General features: G+C 41.4%; 1 protein-coding gene across 1 annotated transcript in view; it reads left to right on the top strand.

Annotated features, from left to right (window-relative positions):
• The window catches only part of LOC308083154 (CUB and sushi domain-containing protein 3-like), a gene marked incomplete at its 5' end in the record, with an annotated part of 383,054 nt that overhangs the window by 340,639 nt on the left and 15,268 nt on the right, over positions 1–27,147 (top strand). The window contains 3 exons of the mRNA XM_080425319.1: positions 10,312–10,485; positions 22,387–22,560; positions 25,093–25,166. Of these exons, the coding sequence (XP_080281445.1) occupies positions 10,312–10,485; positions 22,387–22,560; positions 25,093–25,166 (422 nt within the window). The remainder of the gene's footprint in view (positions 1–10,311; positions 10,486–22,386; positions 22,561–25,092; positions 25,167–27,147) is intronic.

Genomic DNA, 27,147 nt, shown 5'->3' with positions numbered 1-27,147 from the left:
TGATATTATAGCAACATACGTTTTCTTAGTTAGTATGAGATTTGAGTTAAAAATGTTTGCTTTCAAAAATATATACAGTATGCAAAGATTTTCACAAATTTTCACGATTTTTCAAAAAAATATGAGCTTGTAGATCTGCTATTTTTAAATAGCCCAAAGAAATAAAAATGACACAGATGCGTTCCCGGTTAGAATGGGTTAATGGCGAGCGAGCGTGTGTGCGTGTGTGTGTGCGTGCGTGCGTGCGTGCGTGCGTGCGTGCGTGCGTGCGTGCGTGCGTGCGTGCGTGCGTGCGTGCGCGCGCGCGCGTGTGTGTGCGCGCGCGCGTGTGTAATTGTTTGAAGCTCCTCAACCTCCGAGCTCTAATCCTTGACAGCCTCCTCGACAGTTTTGACACCTGCCCCTGATGGTGCTGATGGGGGCTGGCAGAGGCAAGCAAATCCCTGCGGGGCTCAGTCTTACGAACCATGCTAGCCCGCAACACACACTTGCATGCACGTACACTCAGGCAGGCGCACTCACACACACACACACACACACACACTCACTCACACACGGCAAACACACACTTGCCTCTCTCTTGAAACTTGCACAGAAATATACACTCAAGGTATTCAATCAGACAGTCTTGTATCTACAAATATACCTCCATGTCGCTTTTTCCTCAAACATGCACGCATACAGTACATACAGTATAATTGTATCGTGGATGCTGGGCAGAAACCTTGTATCTCCATATTGAAACTTTTCATGTTTTCTTTGTCAAATAATGCCCTACTTCTTCGTCATACTGCCACCGTGTCAAAAGTGGAAAGAATTGCCGATCTGCAACCTCACAACGCGTCATGATGCGTCGCATTGAACCAATGAAAAGTATCAACAAGAGCTTGTGACAATAAAATATGAACTACGTTGGATCCAACATTTGGTTACATTGTAACCTTTGTTCTCTGAGTGAAGAGACTATCTCTCCACCCATACATATAAAATATGTTGGGTGGAGAGATAGTCTCGATACGATAGAGAACACAGGTTCTTTTTTCCATTTTCAGAAAGGTTACTGTTTTGGACATACAAGGTTTCCGACCGACAGCGACAATATATTACTGCATACTGTATGCATGCATGCAGGCACTCTCTCTCTCTCTCTCTCTCACACACACACACACGCACACGCATACGCTCACGCTCACGCACACGCACACGCTCGCAGACGCACTCATTCACCTTGGCTATACCACCACAGTGCTGTCAGTTCCCAGTTCTGACCTGTATGCATTAGTCAGAGAGCCAGAGGGATCCTCTTCGGCCTTCGCCTCCGTCCCTCTGTCTCCCCACCAGCACTTATTTCTCTCGTGGGGTAAATGAATAAAAGAAAGGCACAAGAGCGCGAAGTTTGACTGTTAAGTGGCTGCTCTATATTAATGTTGCCATCTCTCAACTCGGAGGGGTGTTCAGAGGTAACGCAGATGTTCTATAGTTTATTTGTTTTTATTACACGGCTTGGTTGAATGCTTGATTCTGATCGGTCAATCAAGCTGAATTCAGCGGTGTGTTATTTCGGGATAATGACAGATGAGCTCAATAACAGACCGCTGTCTAATCAAAGACTCAGAGCACCTGCTCATATCAACCTGCGCTGCTCGATTTTATGCTGTATCCAACATGACAGCCATGTAAACAAACACACCATGTCATTTACAGCCCTTATGGAATACTTTCATTGCCGTAAGCAATTATTTTTCAATAATGACCAGCTACCCGTCAATTATCCCTTGCTTATTTTCTTTGCACACAATTTCTCTCTTTTTTTCTCTGTTTGTTTGCTTTTTCTTGATTTCAATTAAGTTGAATGTGAGGTGGTTCAGGCAGGTGAGAGATTTGATATTGTCATCTTGTCACAAATGTGGATGATGTGCTACAAGGATCTTATTTTTAGCACATTGTATTTAAAAAGAAGACAGTACATATCAGAAGAAAGACGTTATTGTGCAAGAAAATAAAGAGCTATCCGTCAGCATACCTGTGCTGACGGATAGCGGTGGAGGGCCGAGGGAGAGAGAATTAAAAAAATGTTTGAATCTTTGATGCATGCAGCAAGAGATGGAGGTTGCAATCGTCGTGGACTCGTGGGTGTACTTGTGCTGTGTTGTGTGTATGCATACTTGTGGTACGTGTGTCTGAAAGTGGCAGATGGGTGTCATGCATTGCATTGGCATGCACTCTGATGATGACACATCCTAAGCTTTTGCCGTCAAGGATAGTCTGAATCCCAGGTTTGCCGTGTTCAGCTAAGAGGCACTAATGCTGCTTAGGACTTACAGTCAGAAAACGAGGACACGTTCCGACAGTTCTGCCTGCCACGCCAGTCTTTTTTGGGTGGTAATTTTAGATGCAGTGCATGTGCGATTATTACTCCTCTAATCAGCACAGGCTACCGTAACTTGCCCACTGCATAGTCCCTCTTTCATGCCCACTGTCATTCTCTCTTTCAGTGTTCTCCACTCCCCCCTTCTCTCTCTCTCTCTCTCTCTCTCTCTCTCTCTCTCTCTCTCTCTCTCACTGTCTTAGCAAACAAAAAAGCAATAAAACAATAATAGTAACTAAATAAACTTGGTGGACAATAGAGTGACGTATTATTTTACCTGCTTTGAGTGCATCACTTTATATCTTACAATAAATGCAGGGAATATCTGTACGTACGTCGCAGGCGATCCGAGGGAGTGCAGTGCCCGGCGTAGAGCCGGTCGGATAAGCACCAGAAAAGGCTCTGGCCGTGGCCCAAATGAGTCATGGCTGGGGTTGCCATGGTAATTACAGCCTAAGCTTGATTTGACAAATGCCCCACACCTGCCATTTGATTACTTAGTCAGTCTACTTTCCACCGTCAGTTTGCACTCTTCAGACATTCTCCACACATTCTCCACAGACGTTTACCACTGCACAAGGACTTTCCAGAACTGCCGATCCCCTGATATGCCCATATATGGGCATGCCCATAGATATGGCCATATACTGATGACATCAAGGATCTCCATATATGGGCATAAAAGGCACAAGGACAGGCAGTTATAATAGAGATCTCCATATTGGCATAAAAGGGACACAGGCAGACAGACATACAAAGATCTTCATATGGGCACAAAAGAGACACAGACGGGTATAATGGGTATTGCATAACAGGGTGGGGCATGCATTCCCTATTTGCATCGTTCCCGAGTAGGCTGGCGCCCAACGGGCACTGTTCTAGTGTTCTAGTGCAATATTAATTTGAGGGAGGGACACTAGGGAGGCGAGGAGGAGACGTAGGGGGGAGACCAGATTAGTAAACACAAGACAGAATCACAGCCATGACAGCAATAGTACAACAAATTGGAATAAAAAATAATTGTGGTTTCGGCCAAGAATTTTCATTTCGGTGGCGGTGCATCACTAATGTACAATTATAATCATAAAGGGTTCTGGGTGCCTGTGTGTGTGTGGGATGTGTTTAAATAAATATATTAGTGTGTGGTGTGTGTAGATCCTGCCTTAATGAATGTGCATATGTGTGTGAGGTTGTTTGCCCATATATAGTATGTGTGATTGTGTGTGTAATAGGTAGACAGGCAACAGGCCGTTAGTGTCTGTTGTTCATAAGCCTGGTTGCCTGGTGGAAAAAGCTGCACCGGAGCCTGCTGGTCCAGGCCTTGAGGCTGTGGTTCCGCTTGCCAGATGGTAGCAGCTCCAACAGTCCATGGTTGGGGTGGCTGGGGTAGTTGATAATCCTACGGGCTTTTCTGACGTCCGGTGTCTATAAAGTATCCTGGATGGAGGGGAAGCTCTCATCCACTTAACCCATTCAATCCGGGAACGCATCTGTGTCATTTTAGATTTCTAATAAAAAAAATAGCAGATATACAGTACAAGCTCATAGCGCGGCACTGAGTGCCGCACTATGAGCTTGTAGACGTGTAATTTTTTTTTTAAATGTGGAAAATTTGTGCAAATCTTTTAATATATTTTTTTAAGTGAAAATGTTTTACTCAAATCTTTGCTTCTGGGGATTCTACAAATGTCTTCTAAATCCTTACAGTTTTTTGAAAAAAACGTATGTTGCTATAATATCAGTGGTTCTCAGACTATTTCATGTCAATGACCCCCAAAATTCTATGTATTTGGCCACCGACCCCATCAGAATATGTTGTTCCAGGGGGCCCCCCAGAAGCAAAGATTTGAGTTAAAACATTTGTCTAAAAAAAATATACATGTATTCAAAGATTTGCACAAATGTCAAGATTTTTCACTCGGTGCCGCGCTATGAGCTTGTAGATCTGCTATTTTTGAATAGCCAAAGAAATCTTAAAATGTCACAGATGCGTTCCCGGTCCTGATGGATTAAATGCTCTGGGCTGTCCATACCTACAGTACCACCCTCTGCAGCGCTTTGTGCGGTTGAGAGCGCAGCATTTCACATGCCAGACGGTGGGTGATGCATCCAGTCAGGATGGGCTTGTGGTGCTTCTGTAAAAGGCCAGCGGGATCCTTGGGCCCCATGCCGAACTTCTTCAGCTGCCTGAGGTGGAAGAGGCATTGCTCTGCCTTTTTCACCACAGACAGACAGGAGGTCCAGAATTATCCATCTGCTCAGCCTGGGGTTGATCGAGTACCAGTGGTGGAAAAACTGAAAAAGTACTCACATTTCTTACTTAAAGGCATACTAGGTAACGTTTTCAACAAAACTAAAGTTAAATTGAGTGGCAAAAGTTTCACAACACCCACTCCATGAATTTCACCCCCGGAAGCCTTTTATTTATATATTTTATATTGAACGTGGACTGGGGGGACTTTCCCGGGGAAATGACGTCATCTGGCCGGAAAACGGAGGTGGAAATGCACTGGTTTCCTGTTTTGCCAGGAACTACCGCAACGGTTTCCTGTTTGGCCAGGAACTATCGCGCTAATAACAAAAAGGAACCTCACGCTGATTTTAAGAGAATGTAGGATTAGAAGATCGAAAAAGAACAGAAAAAGAAAGCACAGCTCATGGTAACTAATGCTCCACTGGCTAAGAGAAACGATCCGTAGATAGTATAAAACAATTAAAAGATCGCTTTTTGAAACGCTTCCGGCTTCCGGTGAAAACGAATGGAATTCTGGGTAATCGAGGACCACGGAAATTGTATGCAGTGACGGTAGTGACCAGCAGAGGTTGCTAAAAATCGTTAGTTGTGAATTTGCATTGTACAACTTTAAGTAAAAGTATATCAATACTGCAATGTAGAAATACTCTGTTACAAGTAAAAGTCCGGAATTTAAAATGTACTTAAGTGAAAGTACAAAAGTAAAAGTACGCAGAAATTGTCCCATTTCACAAGTTTTCAATTTGTTTTATTTTTTTTTAATAGCAGATCTACAAGCTCCCAATGCGTTGCATCGCGACGTATTGTGAGCTTGTAGATCGGCTATTTTCTAATTTCCAAAATGTATATAGGGCTCTGGGTAATGTATGTTTTGTAATAATAACCAAAATATCCAAAGTAACTAGTAACTAAAGATTCAAAATAATTGTAGTGGAGTAAAAGTACAATATTTGCCTCTGAGATGTAGTGGAGTAGAAGTTAAAAGTACTGAAAAGTGGAAAGTAGAAAAATACTTCAAAATTGTACCTAAGTACAGTACTTGAGTAAATGCGCTCAGTTACTTTACACCACTGTCGAGTACTAGGACCCTGAGCTTAGTGTCAAGTCTGGAGGGGACTATGGTGTTGAATGCTGAGCTGTTGTCTACAAACTCTCATCCATTTAACACATTTAGGTCGGGAATCCCTATTTGTAACTATACCTTTGAAGACAGGAACCCCTTTTGGGGTTGTTGTTACTACAGTATGTACAGTATATAGCAACATACTTTTTTTGGTAAATTTTGAATCAATATTTGTAGTTTTTCAGAAAACTTAGGACAGGATTTAGAAGGCGTTTTTAGAATCGGCCTCAGGTCTAAATGGGTGCCCTTTGTAATAGCTTAACCCATTAAGATCTGAGGCCCATTCAACAAATGCCTTCTAAATCAGTAGTTCTCAAACTTTTTTGTTCCATGGACCCCCCATAATTATATGGATTTGGCCGCGGACGCCCCCTCCCCCATCTAAAAATGTTTTGTGCCAGGAGACCCCCAGAAGAGAAGATTTGTGTTAAAAAAATTCAAAATGTAAAAAAATAGCAGATGTGCAAGCTCACAGCGCGGCAGGAAGTGATGCTCTGTGAGATTGTATATCTGCTATTTTTGAGAACCACTTGAGTTTTCTGAAAAACATATGTTGCTATATATATATAGCTAAAATAAAAAATAACAGATTCTTTCCTGATTTTAATGGGTTAAGAAAAATAAATTAACAAAATAAAAACACTCAGTGGAAGACAAAATTTACGCATTCATTATCAGTACCAACATTAGACTTTGGCTTAAACAAAACTTTCAGAAACAGCTTGTCACAGCCACTCTGTTTAGCCTTTGAAGTTTATTCAAAGCGCATCAGTGGCCTGAATTTCCAAGCGAATATTTTATACATTTTTTTCACTCCATACTGGATATAGAGCTGTGTGCTGGAATCTTTTTGGATTCCCCACCAACAACAAAGGAACAAAAGATTGTTCCACCTCTGAGAGAACGTTGTATTGACACCCACGTGGCACACTCCACTTTCACAGCAGTCCAGTGAGTGGAACATCAAAGCAGACACATACATACAAGACTATAAATATATATGATAGAAGACCCGTTCAAAATGCATCCTGTATATGAGCATTCACACTGTCTTTTTTCTGTGAAAATCTGTGAGACACGAGTCAGTCCTGACCTTACAGTGGCATCAACATATTTACATCAGCTAGGCTACCTTCAATTAATTATAGTCCAAGTGTAAATAGATTTTGTGAAATAAATGCGTAGGCTATCATTGTTAATGTATAGCGTGTGCGTTTGCGTGTGTGTGTGCGCGCGCGTGTGTATGAGAGAGAGAGAGAGATTGAGAGAGAGAGAGAGAGCAAGAAAACAAAATGCTTCAGTACTTCAGCTTACGTGACTGCGGTTTGCTACGTCGTCGATCCATTTTGTTTCGGTTTTGTGAAATAAGTGTGTCTATAGTTGTAAAAGTATAAAATCTTATATCTCATAATATAAAAAACAGCTGTAAAACAGATGGCTGATGCTGTTACACGCCGTGCCTCTCATTCTGCAATACCAGCATTATACACTTGACTTAAGCCCTACAGTATGTATACTTTGTTATACGATGGAGTCATGCAGCAAAGAATTGCCGATCTACAAGCTATTTTTGAAAATTACAAATAAACATTTTTGCCTATAACGACATTCCCAAAATAGGGACGCCAGGTTGAAAGTGGTTAACGATGTTTCTTCTTCACACCATTATTTTTGCGGGATCTCTGCATAAAAGTGGCTGATGTTATAAAGTTAATTTGAATGATTTACATTTATTAGCGAAAAGTAAACATTTACCTTTTAATTAATTTCACCACTCAGCTGTAAGTACGTAGGTGCTGTGTGGTGTTTGCCCTTGAATGTCAGGTCAAGATGAATGAGCATGTAAACAGTGATTTTTTTTCTGCTAAAAGGCTGAACTTGTTCCATTAGCGAAAACGGACAAAATAATAATAAAATAATGTCCAATGTTCTTTTTTTAACCTTTATTAAACCATGGTTTTATCTGGCAGTGTGAGATTATTTCTTATGGTTTCAGATCTTTATTGCATGTGTGTGGATGCCTCTCTGCCTGCATGTGTATAGGAAGATAGACTGACAGAAACACAGTGGTGTAAAGTAACTAAGTACATTTACTCAAGTACTGTACTTAAGTACAATTTTGAGGTATTTTTTACTTTCCTGGAGTATTTCCAATTTTCAGTACTTTTACTTCTACACTTCAGCCCTATATACATTTTGGCCATTTGAAAATAGCAGATCTACAAGCTCACGATGCGTCACGATGCGACCCATTGTGAGCTTGTAGATCTACTATTTTCAAAAGATTCATATACATTTTAAAACTTGAAATGGGACATTCTGTATAATGAGTACTTTTACTTTTGTTACTTAAAGTACATTTAAGTAACAATGTAAATTTTGATGCCAATACTTTTGTACTTTTACTCGAGTACATTTTGAATTCCGGACATTTACTTGTAACAGAGTACTTCTACATTTCAGTATTGATACTTTTACTTAAGTAAAGAAATTGAGTACTTTTTCCACCACTGCAGAAACATAAAGATGTACTGTAGAGAGACTTGGGGGAAATGATGATGGGTGTTGAAAACAAACACTTATAATTTATTCAGAAGCTTAAACCCCATATCCCATCTGCCTCCCCACGGGTTCATCCCCAACAAACCCCAAGCTTTATTATAAATTAATTTATTACATTTGTTGAGGGGAAAGTTTATGGTTTACATTGCAGAGAGACAAGGGCTTCTATTTTCATCAGACATTATTAGGCCTACTGTATTCAGAGACTCAGTCCAAACAAATAGCATCAGGAGGCTTGAGGGAAATTCCAGACATACTTCAAAACCGGTAACGTTGTCTAGTAACCCAGCTTTTCCGTTGATTATACTGTATATAATATTATGAGGAATTGAGTAGCGTCTGAATAGGGGGGCAGGGGATTTTTGGTGCAAATCCCCCCCACCCCGGAGCTTTTTCAATAATTACGGTCATTTTAATCATATCTATTAGTGTCCTTATGGCAACCACACTGTATGCTTGCTGCACAATATATGTGATCTGAAGTCTGTGTCCAATCAATAACAAGTTTGTTTAATAGACTGCGCTCAACCATGTCTGGGTGAATGTTCCTTTGAGTCGTTTTCTATCCTGTATTCATACTGTAGCTCAGTAGTTCTCAAACTTTTTAATTTCCAGTTTAATAAGCATTTGGCCAAAAAAAAACATTTGATACCATTTGCTATCTCTGGGACCCCAAATCTATACTATGAAATCCTAACTCTGAGAGTGTACAAATGGAACCAAATGGAGCCGTATTTCTACACTCTCAGAGTTACAGTTATGTAACTCCTCAAGGATCCCTGGGGGTCCCCGGACCCCAGTTTGAGAACAACTGCTGTAGCCAACAAGTCCAAAGGAAGCTGCATGGTAAGATGAAATAGTGTGTGCCATGAATACGTAACGTTCTGTCATTGCAAGCACTGTACTGAGTATCAATATTTTTAGGTATTCTAACCTCAGCCAAGTGACCAAATTTGCAATTTAATTGCTCAAAAACAACAACAGTGTGTACGACTCAACTGGTTCATTGATATCTGCATGATGGTACCTGGTCATGATGATGTTAATTATTTTTTCCTTTTTGAAGATTTGGGAGACATTTTCCATTTACAAGTAACAAAATCAAAGAAGCTAATTTAAAATGTATCCAAAAATGTTATCTAACTCCAATAAAAATGCATAACATTTCTAAAGATAACTCATAACTATTATTGTTCTGTTTTTCTTTTGTTTTGTTTGTTTGTCGGTGGGTGGGTGGGTGGGGGGAGGGACTAGGGAGTGGGAGAATTTCTGTGTGCTGTGGGGCATGTATCTGCTGTACACTAAAGTAAAAAAAAAAAAAAAGACTGACTTTGAATCAATTCCACCTAACAAATCAATTTAACATTGAAAGTGACATTTCATGAGAATGTTGTGAACATTCTATGATAGTGCAAGCCTTGTTGGTCAACTACACAAGGCCTGCAGTACAAACAAGCATAATGTAATAACAACTCACGAACTGTAACAACAAGGCTGAAAATTAAGCCAACGTGGAATATTCCTCCTACCATTCGTGGCAACATCACCACTTTCAACTACAACAAAACACTGCTTACACATGTTGTTCTTCTGCTAGGCTATGTAAAGGTGCAAGGCAATGGTCTGGTATAGAAATGCAGACCATTTACATTTACAATACACTTTAATCATAGTAATTAGCCCCAAAGCAGAGTGTTCTCTCTAATTACCTTGTGTCTTCTGTTTGATCGACAGGACGGCAGCTATCTAAGATCCAAATACACTAACGTGTGTGTGTGTGTGTGTGTGTGTGTGTGTGTGTGTGTGTGTGTGTGTGTGTGTGTGTGTGTGTGTGTGTGTGTGTGTGTGTGTGTGTGTGTGTGTGTGTGTGTGTGTGTGTGTGTGTGTGTTTCACTCTGTCCCTTTGTTTCTCCCACTTTCTCTGTGTGCCCATCCACAAATGTCATGTTTGTCTGGGTGTGCATGCGTGCATGGATGGCTGTGTATGTGTTTATTCCCCCATAGTGGTGACATGCCCCACACCCCCGCCGCTCCCCAACGGCCTCCTGGAGGGCTCCGTGCTGGAATGGGGAACCAGCGTGAGCTACAGCTGCCTGCCTGGTTATGAGCTCTCCTTCCCTGCTGTGCTCACCTGCACAGGGAACGGAACTTGGAGTGGAGACCTGCCTCAGTGCCTCCGTAAGTTACCTTGTACTCTTATTGATGCTGCTGCTGCTGATGATCATGATGATGATGATGATGATGATGATGATGATGAATGAGGATAATGATGACGATGTTGGGGACCTTCAGGGAGGTGGCCTGGTGTTGAAATCATTCTGTATCATAGCTTCGTCCTCATTTTGGAAAAGGTTTCCAGCAGGAGCGATCTGTTTGTCATCTATTCTAAAGCACTGTGGTGCCGTCGAAATCATCTTTGTTACACTCTCGGAATTTGGCACAATGTGCCAGATTGGGTGTTATCAGCTCATTGTTGTGTTTTTTTGGTCATTGTTTGCCAGGAAAGATACAAAATCAAATGCTAGCCTGTTTGATTCTCTGGTGTACAGGACATTGTTTTTGAATCGCTGTTGAATCTGTTGTGGATATGTAAGGTTACGGTTTGTGTTTGTGAACCTACAGTATATTACCCAAGCTATAACCCAGTCAGTGGGTACAGAAACCTGAACACGCTGATTGAAGCGCCACATTTTCTGCCTGTAATTATATATAACTACACATCAATGTTTTATCCTCTAGGAAAAAGAAGGAATTGCATTTTCCATTTATTATCACCGCCAGTAGGCGTACTGTAGATCATGCATTTGCCCCTGTCTGCGTTTCTGTCCATAGCTAATCTTGCATACTACTGAACTAGGCCGACTAAAGGCCTCAGTTCTCAACTGTTTTTCAACGCAAGAAGCCAGAAGCAAATAAACATGGGAGCTTATTGAAAGTGGCTCCTTGCCAGCTCTGTATACACACATGACGTGGCATCAAAATACTGAAATTATGCTTGAATAGCATTAACCTGTTGAAGGGACATCTGAAAACGTGAATACTTGTGGCCAGCCCTAACACACACACACACACACACACACACACACACACACACACACACACACACACACACACACACACACACACACACACACACACACACACACACAGCCACACTACTCTTTCATGCATGCATTGCTATTATTATTAGCGCATGCCTCCTGGCTGAGATTTATGCTCTTCTAAGCAGACCTTTCTAGTTTTAAATAGATTCAGTGAAGGGTGAATTGAACCCTAGCTCGAATCAATATTACTATAGTGAGTCCGTGGGGTTAGCCTGTCACTCTTGACTTGCTTCGGGGCCTTGTTACTGTAGGTCTCCTCTCATCTTTCCTAAAACCTTCGATGGCAGTGATGTATGCGCGCATTGCGTGGTTTCTTGATGGCATCCTAGTGTCATCGGGAGTCCCTTTGCCGCAGTCAGACAGAAATGAAATTCCAATGACGGACATTGCTTAAACATGTTTGTGTCTTCATGAATATTAGTCATGACTCGAGTGGGTTGAAATAAATGTAGCCACTTAAAAGGTTTATGTGGCATGCTGAAAAATGTTTGGTTTGTCTGAAAGCTGTTCTGCAAATAGCGTACTGAAATGGGTGAGTGTAGACAATGGATTTTGATCTTGTATTTTAATTAAAATTAAATGGTTGGACAAAGTCAGAATCAAAGGTTTCTCTGTTAGACTGTATGTCTTGAGGACATACTGTACAGTATAATGTATTTAATGTTGACTCAAGAGTTCACGAAATAAGCATACAAATAGCTCAGGGAAATATGTGTTGAACCGATGCTACAACACCAGCTTTTTGACAATGGCTGAAACGGTCTGATATGCCCAGGGTTAAATTTGCAAAAAATCTAACCAATCGTAACCACTTAAGCCCTCTATATACTTAGTCGTATGACAACAGGTAACGTTGCGACACGTTGTGAGCTTGTAGATTTGCTATCACTATTTTTATTTAGTTAAAATGTGGGCATGTTATTGTTGACACATTTTGGCTCATTTAGAAAAATATGGTTAAGATGTATTTTTTTAAATTAATTTGTTAAATGAATTGTGATATTATCAAACGTAATATCAAACATCAGACAAGTCTACATTTCCATAAAGGAAATGCATGTACGGTATGTAATTCAGTCCAGAAGCAGGGATAAAAAATTATTCCCACCGGCAATAAAAAATGAATGACGAGTGGGATATTAAAAGCAGAGGCATGGATTCCCCTCCGCATCCCCCCAGCAAATCAAACCCTGAATACAGTATGCCTTCCAAAGAGGATTCCAGTTATATTTTCCAATTCCTTTTTTTGTGTGGCTTTTGGCTATTCATTCAGTGTAACATGCTCCTATTGGGTTATTTTTGTCCAGCCAACAGACTAACAGTGAGTAAGAGGCTAGGAGCATACTTCCTCACATGCCAATGTACTCTCTGAAATGTCCACATTCCTGCTAATTTATGTTGTGTAGACTGCATCTGATTGATGCCAAGCTTAGCTGTTATGTTTGTAATGGTGACAAGACATGATGCATGTTGGCACTGGCAACAGACCCAGTGCCTGTTTTTAGAGGCATTTGCCAGTCATAATGTTTTTTCTGGTGTAAGTTACTGTTATTGATACTTATTATTTTATTCTAAGGATGGCCATGTACACCCAAAGGTCGGTGTTAGGAGCAATGTCTCTTGGGGCTGCTAGTCTTAGAGACTCTTATAGGGCCCTGTTTTGGGGAAACCGGTGCAGTCAATAGCGTGGCGGATAGACCGTGCAATGGGCTTTTGTTATTTATCAGATGGGAGGTATTAGCCTGAGTACTGTATATACCAATGGATGTGTTGCAGGTGGTTTCGAACATGACCAATCAAATAACTAACTTTTCAATTTTCATTAGCTTTAAATTAAAATGTTTTTCACACTTTTAGAGCATATGGGCATACCTAACAATCCATGTTTGTGTATTTTCATATCAAAAGTCCCTAAAAAGCCAATCTTAATAACTTCCTGTAAACAAAAACGTACTGCGTGATGACATAGATCAACTATTGTGAATATAAATTAATCTCGATTACATCCACCTGTTTGATTCCCATAGCTGCACGTTCCTTCGAACACACCTGCTTTTAATTACAGAGCTACTCCGTTTTGAATTTCATTGAAGATGACATCCAGACGGTGAATTACTCATTTTAAACTTTATGAGCACACTAAAATATTTATCTGAAAACATTATAGGTTAGAAATAAGCCACGTAGTTGCAAACATGCTTAGCTGGCCGTCTCTCTCTCCCTTGTAAACAAACACTAGCCCTGCTGGACACGGCTGCAGTGATTGAGATTCCAGCGTCCCATAGCGTGAAGGGATAGGACCTTCTGATTGAGACCAGGTTGAGGTTTCAGACTGAAACTTCAAAATAAAATGACCGAAAAAGCCATTGCACCCGACCTTTTAAGGGAAGTACACTGTGCTCAGCGCGTACTGGTATGATACCTCTCTCTCTAACTGCCCACAAAAGGTTCGAGCGACCTGCCAGCACACACCTGCTGGCCGTGCAATAGGGCAAGTGGAAGCTGGTGTTCCGTTACACAGAATGGCAGCATTATTTGGTGTCAGCCCTGGTACCAAACTTCTGTGAGACGGGTGAAGTAAAAAAGAAGACAACACCCCAAGAAGACCGGCTCCTCACCCTTGCTTCACGGAGGAACCATAGGCTTTCTTCCAGAGATTTAAAGGCAAGATTTGCACGGTACCACAGACAGATGTCAAAGTTTCAGGACCCATGCTTAGGTGCCAGTCACACACCTGTGACTGGCACACACCTGCCAGCAAATGGTACCAGGGCTGTCACCAAATAATGCTGCCACTCTGTGTATCGGAACACCAGCTTCCACTTGCCCTATTGCACAGACCTTATCCTTAAGGGATAAACGTGGCATCTTTCCATGGGGACAGTGTTGCTGCTTGGAGCATACACAAACTCAACAAAGTTGCAGGACACATGCTCAGGTGCCAGCAGTTGTGTGCTGGCAGGTCGCTCAAAACGAGAATGAATACCAACAGAAGCATATTGTGGGATTTTGGCAAATTTTTGGGGGGTGCTACCTACACATTTAGCTTGTGTTGCTCATTCCACTATTGCACGATCCTTACAAGTTATACCTTGTTGTAAAGGTGACTAATCAACGATAAAATAGTAATAAAATACAGTACCAATCGGTATTATTGAAGGGGAGAGAGAGAGAAAGAAACTTCCAATACAACAGTACATTTTGCGAGTAGCATAAAACAGTGAAAGTAGCCTTAAATACACATGGTAGGATACCACTGGGACTTCATGCAATATCCAGGGCCAGGGTTTTAAAATGTGGTCTCCTAGGCTCCCTGTCCCTCCCTCCCTCTCAACTGGCCTGTTTTTTGAAATCCTGTCTTAAAGCACATCATTTATTCCTTGGCTTTCAACTCAGCATGGGATTTGGCTTTCTTTTTCTTATGGTCTTATTCCTTTTATTATTTTATTGTTGGTTGTTATTTTTGAATGTGCTTTAGAAAAAGCACATGTCACTGTGACATTGAACTCTTGACACCTTGAATGTCTCCACAGGAGGACCCACTGGTTCCACTGTTCACTTTGATAGCCAGGGATGAGTGTTTCTGTTGTTGGAAGTAGGAAGTTAGCCCCTGCCTGGTTCTCTCCCCAAAAGCCAGTGGGATATTTGCATTAGATATTTAACCATTGCTGAAAATATGCTCTGTGGCAAATAAAAGTTCATTATACTTGCACGTTTAGTTCTGCAAGATAATCTTCACAACCAGTTTCATGATTTTATGAGGCTTAAAATGTAATCACGAGAAGTAAAAAGCTATCGCTATGAACGAACTACAACACTTGAATGTCACCACCACAAATGCTTGTGTGTTCGGCGTGATGACTTGTAATGTCCCCCGACAATGTCTGTAGTCACTTGTTGTGAGCAAAAATCCCTTAAAGGAGTAGTTCACAAATGCATTTGTGTCTCCTACCGGAATCAATGGGGACAAATTTATTAAAATCGAATTATTGGCTTAGGAATGTGATAAAAACTAAAAAATATCTATGAATTCAAGGCTCCAGGTGGTGAGGAATCAATAGAAAAAAAGTTATTTTGGGGGTGAACTACCCCTTTAAGCCTGTGTTAACCACAGACCTTATTTCAGACATTTAACCAAAATAATCATTCAAAACCCACCTTGTTTCTGAGTTTAGGGACTACAAACATTTCCATAATGTTTTATATGAGCAGCAAACAGTAGACGAGCCTCTGTGGAAATGTTATGAGAAGAGAGGATGAAGGGAGTATAAACATCAGGCTTTTACAAGTAGTGTAGTGGAGGGTGTGTATGTTGTATACCCACTTATAAAGTGCACATCAGTTAGGTAGCATTGGCATAATGTGCACATCAGTTACAGTAGGTTTAGCATTGTCATCAATATCCATTTTCAAGAGGCTACATATTCGGAAAATTTGAAACGGTTTCAACACTCATTTGCCGCACTATCGACAACAGCTGTGTGTTCTCATATAACTCTTCACATCTCAGCCTTGAGGAAAAGTAAAGGAAAAACTAGCATTTTTCTACTCACCGGCCACACACATAGACACATGCACGCACACACGCACGCACGCACGCGCGCACGCACGCACACGCACACGCACGCACACGCACACGCACACACACACACCGGTGCCCATATGGAGCAGCCCCGCCACTCATTCATTCACAGTGCTTTTCTCCGCAGTCGACTCGTTTCGAGTCTCTTCTGAGAATTTTGAACACATGCCGCTGTTAGTTTTCAGCACACGGGCCACCTTGAATTGTTTTTGAAAAATTGAAATTGAATGTGTCTCTCTGGAATCTTTATGTGGCCTCTCCTGCTGCTCAGAATTCTCTGGCTGATGTCACAGTCCATCCTCGCCTCACTAAAGATCAAGACCCTGAAATACCTGTATTCCTTCACTTGTGGTAACTCATTCCTTGCCTGGAGTGGGCAGTCCACCAATTTCCTGCTGAGAACCATGGCCTCAGATTTAGATATGCTGATCCTCATCCCAGCTGCTTCACACTTTGCAGCAAACTGATCCAGTGATTGCTGAAGGTCATAGCCCGAATGTTCAAAAGCGACCAGTTATACGAGGAGATCTTTCTTTCCTTTTGTCCTCTCCCTGTTTCAAAGATTACATAAGAACATTAACAAAAGGTTCAATGGTGCCTGGTGTTTAGCCAAACAGAGCCTGGCAGTGTGTTTAATAATGTATCTATTTGACCAATCAGTAAGACATTTTCATGAAGGAGAAATCTACTGTAAATGGATATTATGCCTTCAATAATCTCTCTGCGTCATGATGCACGGCAGTTTTGTTGGATACCGCATTGTCATGTGTGGGTTAGAATGCATTAAAAAACATGCTAAAATATAGTTTTCAGCTTCAGCGATTCATACCAAAGTGAAACAGACTGGCATTAACATAAAGTGGGTTTGTGTGATTTTGGAGATGTATATCTGGGTGGGTACGCCTCTGCCAACTTAAGTGTGCCAGAAATAGCAATGGACGATCTATATACCAGCTGACCTGCTCCAAGCATACAAGAGGCGGACAGTGCAAATCGTGTTCCTCCTTGACCCCAAAATTGCAGTGCGCTGCTGATTTGCAAACGACATACCCCCCTATAGTTCCTCTCCTCCCACACCGGTGCGCGGAGTGTCCTCAAAATAGGGCCCACAGCCTTGTTAATTCAGTGTCCTCTGCTTGTGCAAGTTTTTTACTAAGTGCCTTAGTTTATCATAAGCTGGCACCAGACAGCATGTTCTTCCTTTTGTAATCATGATGGGCCGTGTCATTCCCCCACCATACCACAGTCATCTTTCCACATCAGCTCCCCCAAAAAACTACTTCCCACGGCTGTATTCAGCGTACAGTATACTGATAGCGTTGCATAATGTGTGCTGTCTGTGCAGAGAATGATTGTGTCGTTACAGTAATTACAGTTAATAGCCCCCCACTAGCTAACATACAGTAGCCATCACTAGTGGCATAAACAGGAAAACTGACAGTGATTAACAACTGTGTAAACATCATTCAGATTGATCAATAATCAGACTCTGTGAACAACCTGGCTCCCCTTGCCATAGCGTTACTACAGCTGACTCCTAAGTGGACCCACCTCAGCGATAAATCCCCAATGTTTTCCCAGGCAAACTCTGGCAAGAGTCTAGAAGTTAAACAATAGGGGAGAAAGTGCATGCTGATCATATTTGGTGTGGAAAAAGTGATTATCTACGCATTAAAATGTCAGGAGTGTATTTTCCACAGCAAACGGGTCACTATAGAGTCAACACACAACATACATGCAGTGCTTAGCCGTATGATTGGTAAATATAGACTTTATTCACAGGTCAATGTGCTTCTCACGTTGGTGCAACATGAGGCAATGATGAAGCCATCGCATTATTCAGTGTACTGTATAATGGACGCTAACAACACTGCTAACCTTTTTGAGTTTGCATTCATGTCAGTATAATGCAGAATAATTATACAATCAATTATTAGTAGAATTGCTGTTGAAAAGATAATTGCCAAACATACCTGTACTCAGCAGTACAGCTATAGCTAAACTGCAGCTCAGCAATATTGCGTAAGGTGCCGTGTTTCTGCAAAAACAGGCCAGCCTGTGCAATTTTTCTGTGCAGTGCATAGCAATTACGGAGTGGTATCTGTGCCATTATGAGACATACGGTAAAGTATGGTAGATTTAGAATATTTACACTCTGTGGTCAATGGCTCTTCACATTAATCTTCACTACTCCAGCACAAAACACAAAAACAGCCAAGTAGTTCTTAGACTTGAAATATTGATAATTATTAATTCATGTGCTACCCAGATTTAGCACTCTGTCTTTCTGTAAGTGCGATTACTAAAACAGTGCTTAAACACCCATATTCATCTTCACACAGTAAAATCCTCTGTGTTCATTTATCCATTTCCTTACTCGGAGTGTACAAAATGGTAATTTAACCACTTAAACCCTATACTTATAGTTCACCGGTTTCCCATGGGCTCTACTAGGCCCCCTCCAGTTTTTGCTCTACACAAAAATAGCTGATACAAGCTCACAATGCATTGTGTTGCAACACGTTGTGAGCTCGTAGATCTGCTATTTTCACCAAATGTTAGCCCCAGAATAGGGATGCTGTATGCGAATTCGGAAGGTCAACCTTGCCCAGTCTACGCATCGAAGTGTCCCTGAGCAAGACCCTTAACAGCTCCCCAACTGTGCGCTCATCTGTGCCATCTGAGCAGCCATCTGCTGGTTAACGCAGTAAAAGTAATTTCCCCTCCCCTGGGGACCAGAAAATAATCCCCACACCTCCCCTAGACTTAACTGTCTGTGAAGGCTAGTTCACGTGTTGGCACAACGATGAAACAGTGATCCCAACTTTGAGTCTATAGCCTCTGCATACTGATGACTTCAAAGCATAGATAATTCATCAAGGAAAGAGACACTGTGATAGAGCAATAGAGCAAGCAAGTTTGAGAGGAGTTTGAAGAATCTCTCTCTCTCTCTCTCTCTCTCTCTCTCTCTCTCTCTCTCTCTCTCTCTCTCTCTCTCCCCCCACGCTCTCTCTCTTTCTCTCTCTAGGCATATTAAATATGCTGAGCTTGGTTTGGCCTCGGGCCAATTCTCGTATAATTCCACGAAAAAGGACAATATTTCCTCGCGGCTAGAGGCTTGTGAACGATGCGTATGTCACCTGTTAGGCTGGTATTGTCACGGCCCCTGAACAATTACATTCAAATACCACATCACACATCCCAGGTTAAGTGTTTCACAATAATAGTTTTCGGGTTTTGTGCTGGAGATATTTGGATCTTTATGTGTAAACACTTCAAACAGAATCATGCTTTCAACACAGTGGTTGGTTGCACAATGCATCTGTTAAAGGTGGAACTGGGATATAGGCAAATATATTTTTCTATGCAGAGATAGGTCTCTGAATACATGGATTTGGTACCAAGATAACACTATTTGCAGAAATGGCTTTATTTAGACATTCCTGCATGTGCTGGATTCTAATCTCAACTTTAAGCAGACATCTATTATCTCAGTGAATAGCTATGTGTATAAGAAGACCCTGCTGCTTCGCAAGAACCAAGCAAGAACTTATCTCTGCCTCCAGACCTCCACACTGTCAGGTCTCGAAAAGCAGCCTGCCTTATTATTGGCTTGATCCCCGCAGATCTGTGCTACAACTCACAGCTGTGTGACTGAGTGGTGTGACTCTTTGTCCTCGCCTCTGCTCACTCCGAAAGAAAGAGCATTCCAAAACTCCCCACAGCTAACAAGTAACCCTGGCTGGCAAGTATTCCATTGAATTTTTTTTTGGATAGATGGATGGACGGCTAGACGGATGAATGGAATGCTAGCTCCAACTTCTCCTGCACACGCACGCACACATCGCACGCACACACACACGCATCGCACGCACACACACACACTGCCCCAAAAACCTTTCTTTCTGAGTTGCTGCTATCCAATGATTAGATGTAGCCTGTAGCCCTACACCATAAAAGGAATGAAGGAATAATAATCCAATTGGGCTTCATCTCCCTATGCAGTCGTTGGAACCCCATCAGAACAGGTCACATGACGTCGGAGGCTTTCAGCGCTACTGAAATGGCAGATGGTTTTGTTAATGCCAAGGCTCTGTCAAACAAAGTGATATTTCACTGGTTCATTATTTTGATCTAAATTGCAGTGGCGCCCACTGCACCCACTTGGCACCAAGGTTGATCATTGGGAATAGGAAAAAAGAACACTGATTGGATTGAACATATACAGTAACTCTCTTATTAATGTTTTAAATGGACATTTAATGTGTTGACAACATCTGCCTGTCAACAATTTAAATGTCTTAAATGTAGTTTTCAATGCGTTATCAGATAAAACATAAAAACAACCTAAAATTATCCCAAGGAAAGAAATAACCGCAATTCTTTTTTGACAGTTAGAATGAACTTATTTTTTCTTTTTTTAAGTTAGTGTTTATCTGCCACATTATAAAGGAAAAGAAACAACAATGGCAACAGCAGCAGTGCTGCCACCACTCACTGTAAGCAGCCCTACAACCCTTCAGCAATACAGGTTGTCCCTACGACAACCTGGCAGACTCTTTTCCCTCCAGGCTTCCAAGCTGTGGGATGACCTACCTCCGTCAGTCAGGATTGCAGATTCACCCCCATTTTCAGCCGCAAAAGTTTGAAAACTCTCCTCTTTAGACTCCACCTCATCCAATAGCACTCCTTTTTTATTTGCGTCTGTACTTGTTGCGCTGAATCTGCAGTCCTGACTGAGTCGGGGAGGATGTCACTCCACAGTTTTATTTTTTTCAAGAATTGTTTTGGGGCTTTTTTATGCCTTTATTTAGAGAGGGAGAGGGAAAGTAGGCTGACAGGAAATGGGGAGAGAGGTGGGGGGGTGACTCGCAGCAAAGGTCGTCGGGAACGGGAGTCAAACCTGCGACACGCTGTCAGGCTGGCATTGCAGCCTAGGGTGCCTGGAGTCTAGGTCACTTACAGTAGGAGCTTTGGCGAGGGTGTCGTATTGAAGGTTGGGACAGACGTTCTGTGCTTGCTGTTCAAAGTGTGCTGGAATGGGTGTAGGACTGTTTCAGGGGTGCGCTTCAGGGGTGCACTCAGTGCCGTGCTATGAGCTTGTATATCTGCTATTTTTTTTGAATAGCCAAAGAATTCTTGACAATGACACAGATGCGTTCCCGGTCTGGTTTAAGAGAGAGAGTAATCACTGCTATGTGTGTCTGCTGACTGTCCAGGACCACTATGAAGGTTCTTAGCAGTTTGAGCAGGAGTCACCAGGATGATGTTGATGGAAATGGAACGATCCTACAGCCTGGGGCAAGACTTCCAAAAGAAGAAGAGAAGTTGTGTTTTGTCTGTGTTGAGCTTGAGATGGTGGGAAGACTTCCACTGTGAGGTGTCAGCCAAACACGGAGAAATGCACACTTTAACCTGCGAGGAATAGGGAGGGAAGGAGAGGAAACGGTTTTGTCATGTTTTCATGTTATTCAGATTTATGCTGTTTACTTGTTCACAGATGCTACAATATGTATGTTATTTTTATGGATTTTCTGTTTGCTTTTTGAATTATGTTATTTGCTAGGTTTGATGTTTGTTTGCACATGTCCTCGTCAGTTGATTCAATCACCCCCTCCTGTCTCTGTTGGCACCGTAAAATCCTGAGGGTTCATTTATCTCTATTTTCAAAGTAAAACTCAGGATTTTGCTGTGCACACATGCAGATTTAAACATATTATGCTGTCAGTTGCTTTCAGCATTACTGAACGTTCATATCCAGTGTGATTTACAAAGATTGATAGTGGTTAAGAGGTGCACACACCACAAACATTGGTGCTGGATCAGAAAGAATAAACTGTGAACAAAAGGAGGAAGGTCCGCACACCGTCTTGATGCTCACAAAATAATTCAATAATAGAGCAGTCAATAAATAACAACGTTTCGGCCTGTGTGGCCTTCGTCAGGTATTTACATAGGATTGATCAGCTGGGGAGCTGTAAGTCACAGTCAAAGGACACATTGCTATCGACATATTAACTGTGTGGAGGATCAAAACGTGTGATCTTTCCTATTATATACATTAGGGATGCACCGATATATCGGCCGCATATCGGTATCGGACGATATTTGCCACTATTGGTCAACATCTTTTTTTTCTTCTTTTTTTTGCTGGTTTAAGTTACAGGAGTTAGGAGGCAATTATGTTGTGTTTCTGCAGATTCTGAACAGTTATTTCTTATAATGAAGATTTATTTGTTTCCCTAGCACAAAAGGGGGAAATAATAACACCAAAAACGAAATAAACAAATATCGGTATCGGTATCGGCTAAATTGTTATTTTAAACATCGGTATCGGCCAAGAATTTCTATATCGGTGCATCCCTAATACATTATTACAATTTGCGTTTTCAGCCAAGTTCTGTGGAGATCCTGGAATCCCTGCCAAAGGGAGGAAGGAAGGGCGCAGTTTCATCTTCAAATCCGAGGTGACATTTAGCTGCAGCACCCCCTACGTCCTGGTGGGATCAACAACACGTATGTGTCAGGAGGACAGCACCTGGAGTGGAACACAGCCTCGCTGTATAGGTACTATACTACTCATTTGTTCAGTGTATCAGTGTATTATACAGTGGTGTAAAGTAACTAAGTACATTTAAAGTACTGTTTACGTACAATTTTTAGGTACTTTTACTTTACTGGAGTATTTTCAATTTTCAATACATCTCCACTACATCTCAGAGGCAAATATTGTACTTTTACTCCACAACAATTATTTGAAAACTTTAGTTACTAGTTTCTTTGCAGATATAAATTATTATGTTATAAAACACACATTAACCACTTTAGCCCTATTTTATACATAGGCTATTTGAAAATAGCCTATTTGAGGCTATTTGAAAACTCGCGACACGTTGTGAGCTTGTAGATTTTTTTCAAACATGTTAGTACTTTTACTTTTGGTACTTTAAGTATATTTTGGTGCGAATACTTTTGTACTTTTACTCAAGTAACACTTTGAACACAGGCCTTTTACTTGTAACAGAGTATTTCTACATTGTGGTATTGCTACTTTTACTTAAGTAAAACCACTGGTATTATAATATTGCAAAGAATAGAAACCAATAATTAAATTAACACCCTGGATTTAACTATGATGTTGGTTTGTTTCCAGAGCCATGAGGCATTTATTTATATGTGAAAGTAAATTGGTAAAAACAAGGAAACAAGGGGCACTTGTATAACTTGAGAGAAAATTAGTTTCCAAATGTGATTATGTTAGAGTTGCTAGTGTCATAAATGAAACAAAGTTGACACTGACATAATTAGAGCTGATTTAGAATTCTGGTGCAGGAATTAAATAAATTATGTTGCTCCACAAACGATTAAATTAGAGATGTACACAAAGTGAGATACAGAAGGCATCCCAATGTTTCACAATTCCGGCCTGCTGATATTTGGTCTTGTTATCTTGAAGTGTTTCAAATTGATATAAATTGCCCTGACATTGAAAGCTTCAAAGGCTTTTTAGAAGCCAAGTCAGATGCATCCTAAAAGTAACTATCAAAACTGCAATATTACAAGAGAAGGAGCGTAAAGCCGGCTGTTTTCGGCGTGCGACACCATCATACAGCAGGGTATAAATTAAGCATAATAATTGTGTTGTTAACTCTGAAAGTGTAAAAATGGGAATCCATGGGTATCAAGGATCCATTTGTACACATTCAGAGTCAACACTCTGCAGTGCATGATTGTCCTCAACTTCATCAAAACAGGATTTGGGTACTTTAAGTCCAGTCTGGAGCTTGTGAACTCCATATATAGGCAAGTCTGTGATGCCGCAACAGCAGTGAAATGTTCCTGCAGTACTGCAGTATGACTGACATCAATATGACCTCAGTCATATCGATATTTGGGCAAAAACTGTTGACAGTCACACACACATTGCAGTTGCAATTACCTCTTTCCATCAGGAGCGGACATAAAACTTACAAATTGCAGCTTTAATATATTTTTATCTAATGCATATTTAGCTTATTAATCTCAGTTCCTCCATTAAATCCTCCTAAATCCTGCTAAATCCTATGCTGTGCACTCACAATAGGGAGAGACTGGATCCCATTGTTGGAGGGGCAGGTGCAATGTTTTGTAGTTGGTGGTTGTCAGACAACAGCTGACACAGAGATGTTTCCAGAAGAACGAAAAAGTCCAGAAACTGAATGGATTCATGTGATAAATAACCCTGTACACTGTACAGTACGTCAAAGTCCATTTTCACTGAGAATTTTACATAAGTAGTTATTCCATAGGAATTAAATGCTACATTAACCGGAAGGACTACAGAGAACCAAAGTCTGACATCACTGCCGCTAGAGGCCGCTATCCCCCTCGGTCACAGTTATTTTTTCTATTGAAAAGGGTCATTAGATCGCGTTATATACTGTAAGAACTGTGTTCCAAAAATAAACAAATCAGCCCGCAATTTCACTCATATGAAGCATCAACTGACGGTGATCCAGACACAGACGTTATCAAATGTCTCAATATTGTATATACGACACAGGGTCACATACCCGACAGAATCGCGGGCTGATTTGTTTATTTTTGGAACACAGTTCTAAGATCAATCCCTATGGTATTTTCAATAGAAAAAATACTTCCGTGACCCAGGGGTAGCGGGAGTGACGTCAGGTATGCTATACAATGGGCCCCTCCGGGCTATGGGATCTGAGAAGCCATTGATGTCACTCTGCAGCTAGTCCTCTCAGCGCAAACATATAGGAAAGGATAGGTCAAATGTAATCTAAAATTAGGTTGCTGGCTATGGCCCTGATTGTCACTGTCATTCTGCTTTTTAATTCCTTCCAAACCGTCTTCTCATTGTGGCAATTATGTCCTCATGTACATAACTGCTGCTTATTATGTTATGTGTGTATATATATATATATATATCTTTGATTTTTCTCCTTACTCCCCCCACCCCCCCCCCCCCCCTCCCCTCTTTCTTTCCTGGATAACAACGAAATGATGGAGCTTACACGAAAAACTAATTTCACCCACTGATTTACACCTGTAACCCATGATGTGACAAATACAAACTGATTCTGATTTCTGTTTCAGAGCCCACCAAGACCACCTGTGAAAACCCAGGAACACCAGAGCACGGCTTCATGAACTACACAACAGGCTTTAAGGTAAAAATAGAAAAGTTATTATATACTGTGTGATAATCTGTCAAGGAGAGCTATAATGTCATTCAAATTTGAGAAACAAGTCTAATCTTCACTACTTCTTTTTTTATAATCCATTTAAGTTTAAGTCCTGCTTGAGGTAGATCAAACATCTACTGTAGGTAAAGGACATTATTTTCTGGTGGGTCCACTGGCGACTGTGGTCCATTGGTTTGAAAAACATTACTGTAATTTAGCGAACATTTCTAAAAAAGTTCATCATTTGTAAACAGTTTTCAATGTTTTCCAAACATTCCTGAAATCTAGAAGCATGTCATTTTTCAAAATATCATGAGCTTGTATTTTCACTTTATAATGATTCAACTCTACTGGAACTATGGCTATTATATTTGAGAGTGAGGCTGGACTGTCCAGCAGCACCATTTCAAAGCCAGCTACTGTTCTTTTCTTAATCCTGTGCCCGCCCACTCCGCCGGATTTCTCATCATTACCGCCCGTTTCCGCAATGTTTTCAAGCCGTCCCTCCTGCAGTTTATTTTTGACCTCCCGCCACCAGCAAAGTTTAAGTACCGCCTGCTCCCGCAGTATGTTAATTGGAATCCAAATGCAAACAGAAACACAGCATGAGAGGGAAGGGGGGGGTTGGGGGGGGGGGGGGGCAGGATTTCACCATTTCAGCACCACAGACAGTGGGCTGGACAAACTGCTGATTAGTATTAACAATTAGACGGCAATTTAGATTTTCTGTTCGTAATATGGTTCAAAATTATGTTCTCCTCCTCCGCGAGGCAATCAACGTTAATTAGACTGTCACTAATTGACTGTAACAAAATGTTCCCTTACGGGTCCACTTGGTTACATTTGGACACTAGCGCTGATATCTCATGCTGACCAGTCAGAAACCGACTTTGTGCTCTTTTAGATGCCTCAATAAAATTATGTAGTGTGCACATCAAAAACAATGTCTTCTTTTATTTCCCTGAACCGATTATTTGTCAAGGGTCGCAACCATTCAAAGATGGTGCTTATTCATGTGCTTGTCCACCCGGCTCTCATTGACTTAAATGCATTCCGCAAACCTTCGGCTCCAGTTTGCTTCCCAGTGCTTAGAAAGTGACATATCTGACCTCTCCTTCAATACTCCTTGGTTATTCCCCAAACCGCCTACTCCCACGAGATTTGCGTTGGGTCCTGTGGGACTCAATGGGATCCCAATCCCAATGCAGGGCCCTACTGTACTGTATATACTGTATACATGTTGCCCTTGTACCGTATTGTATATTCCCATGTCAACAGGGGAGCTAAATGGATGCTCCATTAGGAATCATTTTGCATTCCATTGGATGATGCTATGCTGTTGCAGCCGGGATGAATCTGTTGGGAAGAGAGCAGTGTAGGTTTTATCCCAGCAGGACAAACAGGAAATCCTTTCATCCCTCTGTCTGTCTGTCTGTCTGTCTGTCTGTCTGTCTGTCTGTCTGTCTGTCTGTCTGTCTGTATGCATCTCTCGTTCTTCTTCTTCTTCAATCAGCGTTGTTGCTGTTGGGAAGAGAGCGGTGTAGGTTTTATCCCAACAGGACGTACAGGAAATCCTTTCATCCCACTCTGTGTCTCTCTCTCTCTCTCTGTGTGTGTGTGTGTGTGTGTGTGTGTGTGTGTGTGTGTGTGTGTGTGTCTGTGTGTCTGTCTGTCTGTCTGTCTGTCTGTCTGTCTGTCTGTCTGTCTGTCTGTCTGTCTGTCTGTCTGTCTGTCTGTCTGTCTGTCTGTCTGTCTGTCTGTCTGTCTGTCTGTCTCTCTGTCTCTCTCTCTCTCTCTCTCTCACCCCCTCTCTCTCTTCTTCTTCCTCTTTCTTCACTACTCTGGGGATTCAAACATACCCAATTCCAACCTTTTTAACTAAGTGCAAACTATGAAATCTGACAATAAAGACGTACCGGTATTAACAGATAGTGTAGATAAACACATGTTTATGACAGTATTTTGT

This window comes from Gymnoscopelus braueri (assembly GCF_963280865.1).
Source record: "Gymnoscopelus braueri genome assembly, chromosome: 4".
NCBI classification, from domain to species: Eukaryota; Metazoa; Chordata; class Actinopteri; order Myctophiformes; family Myctophidae; genus Gymnoscopelus; species Gymnoscopelus braueri.
Note: the sequence above shows the minus strand (reverse complement) of the source record. Positions and strands in the feature narration are given on the sequence as shown.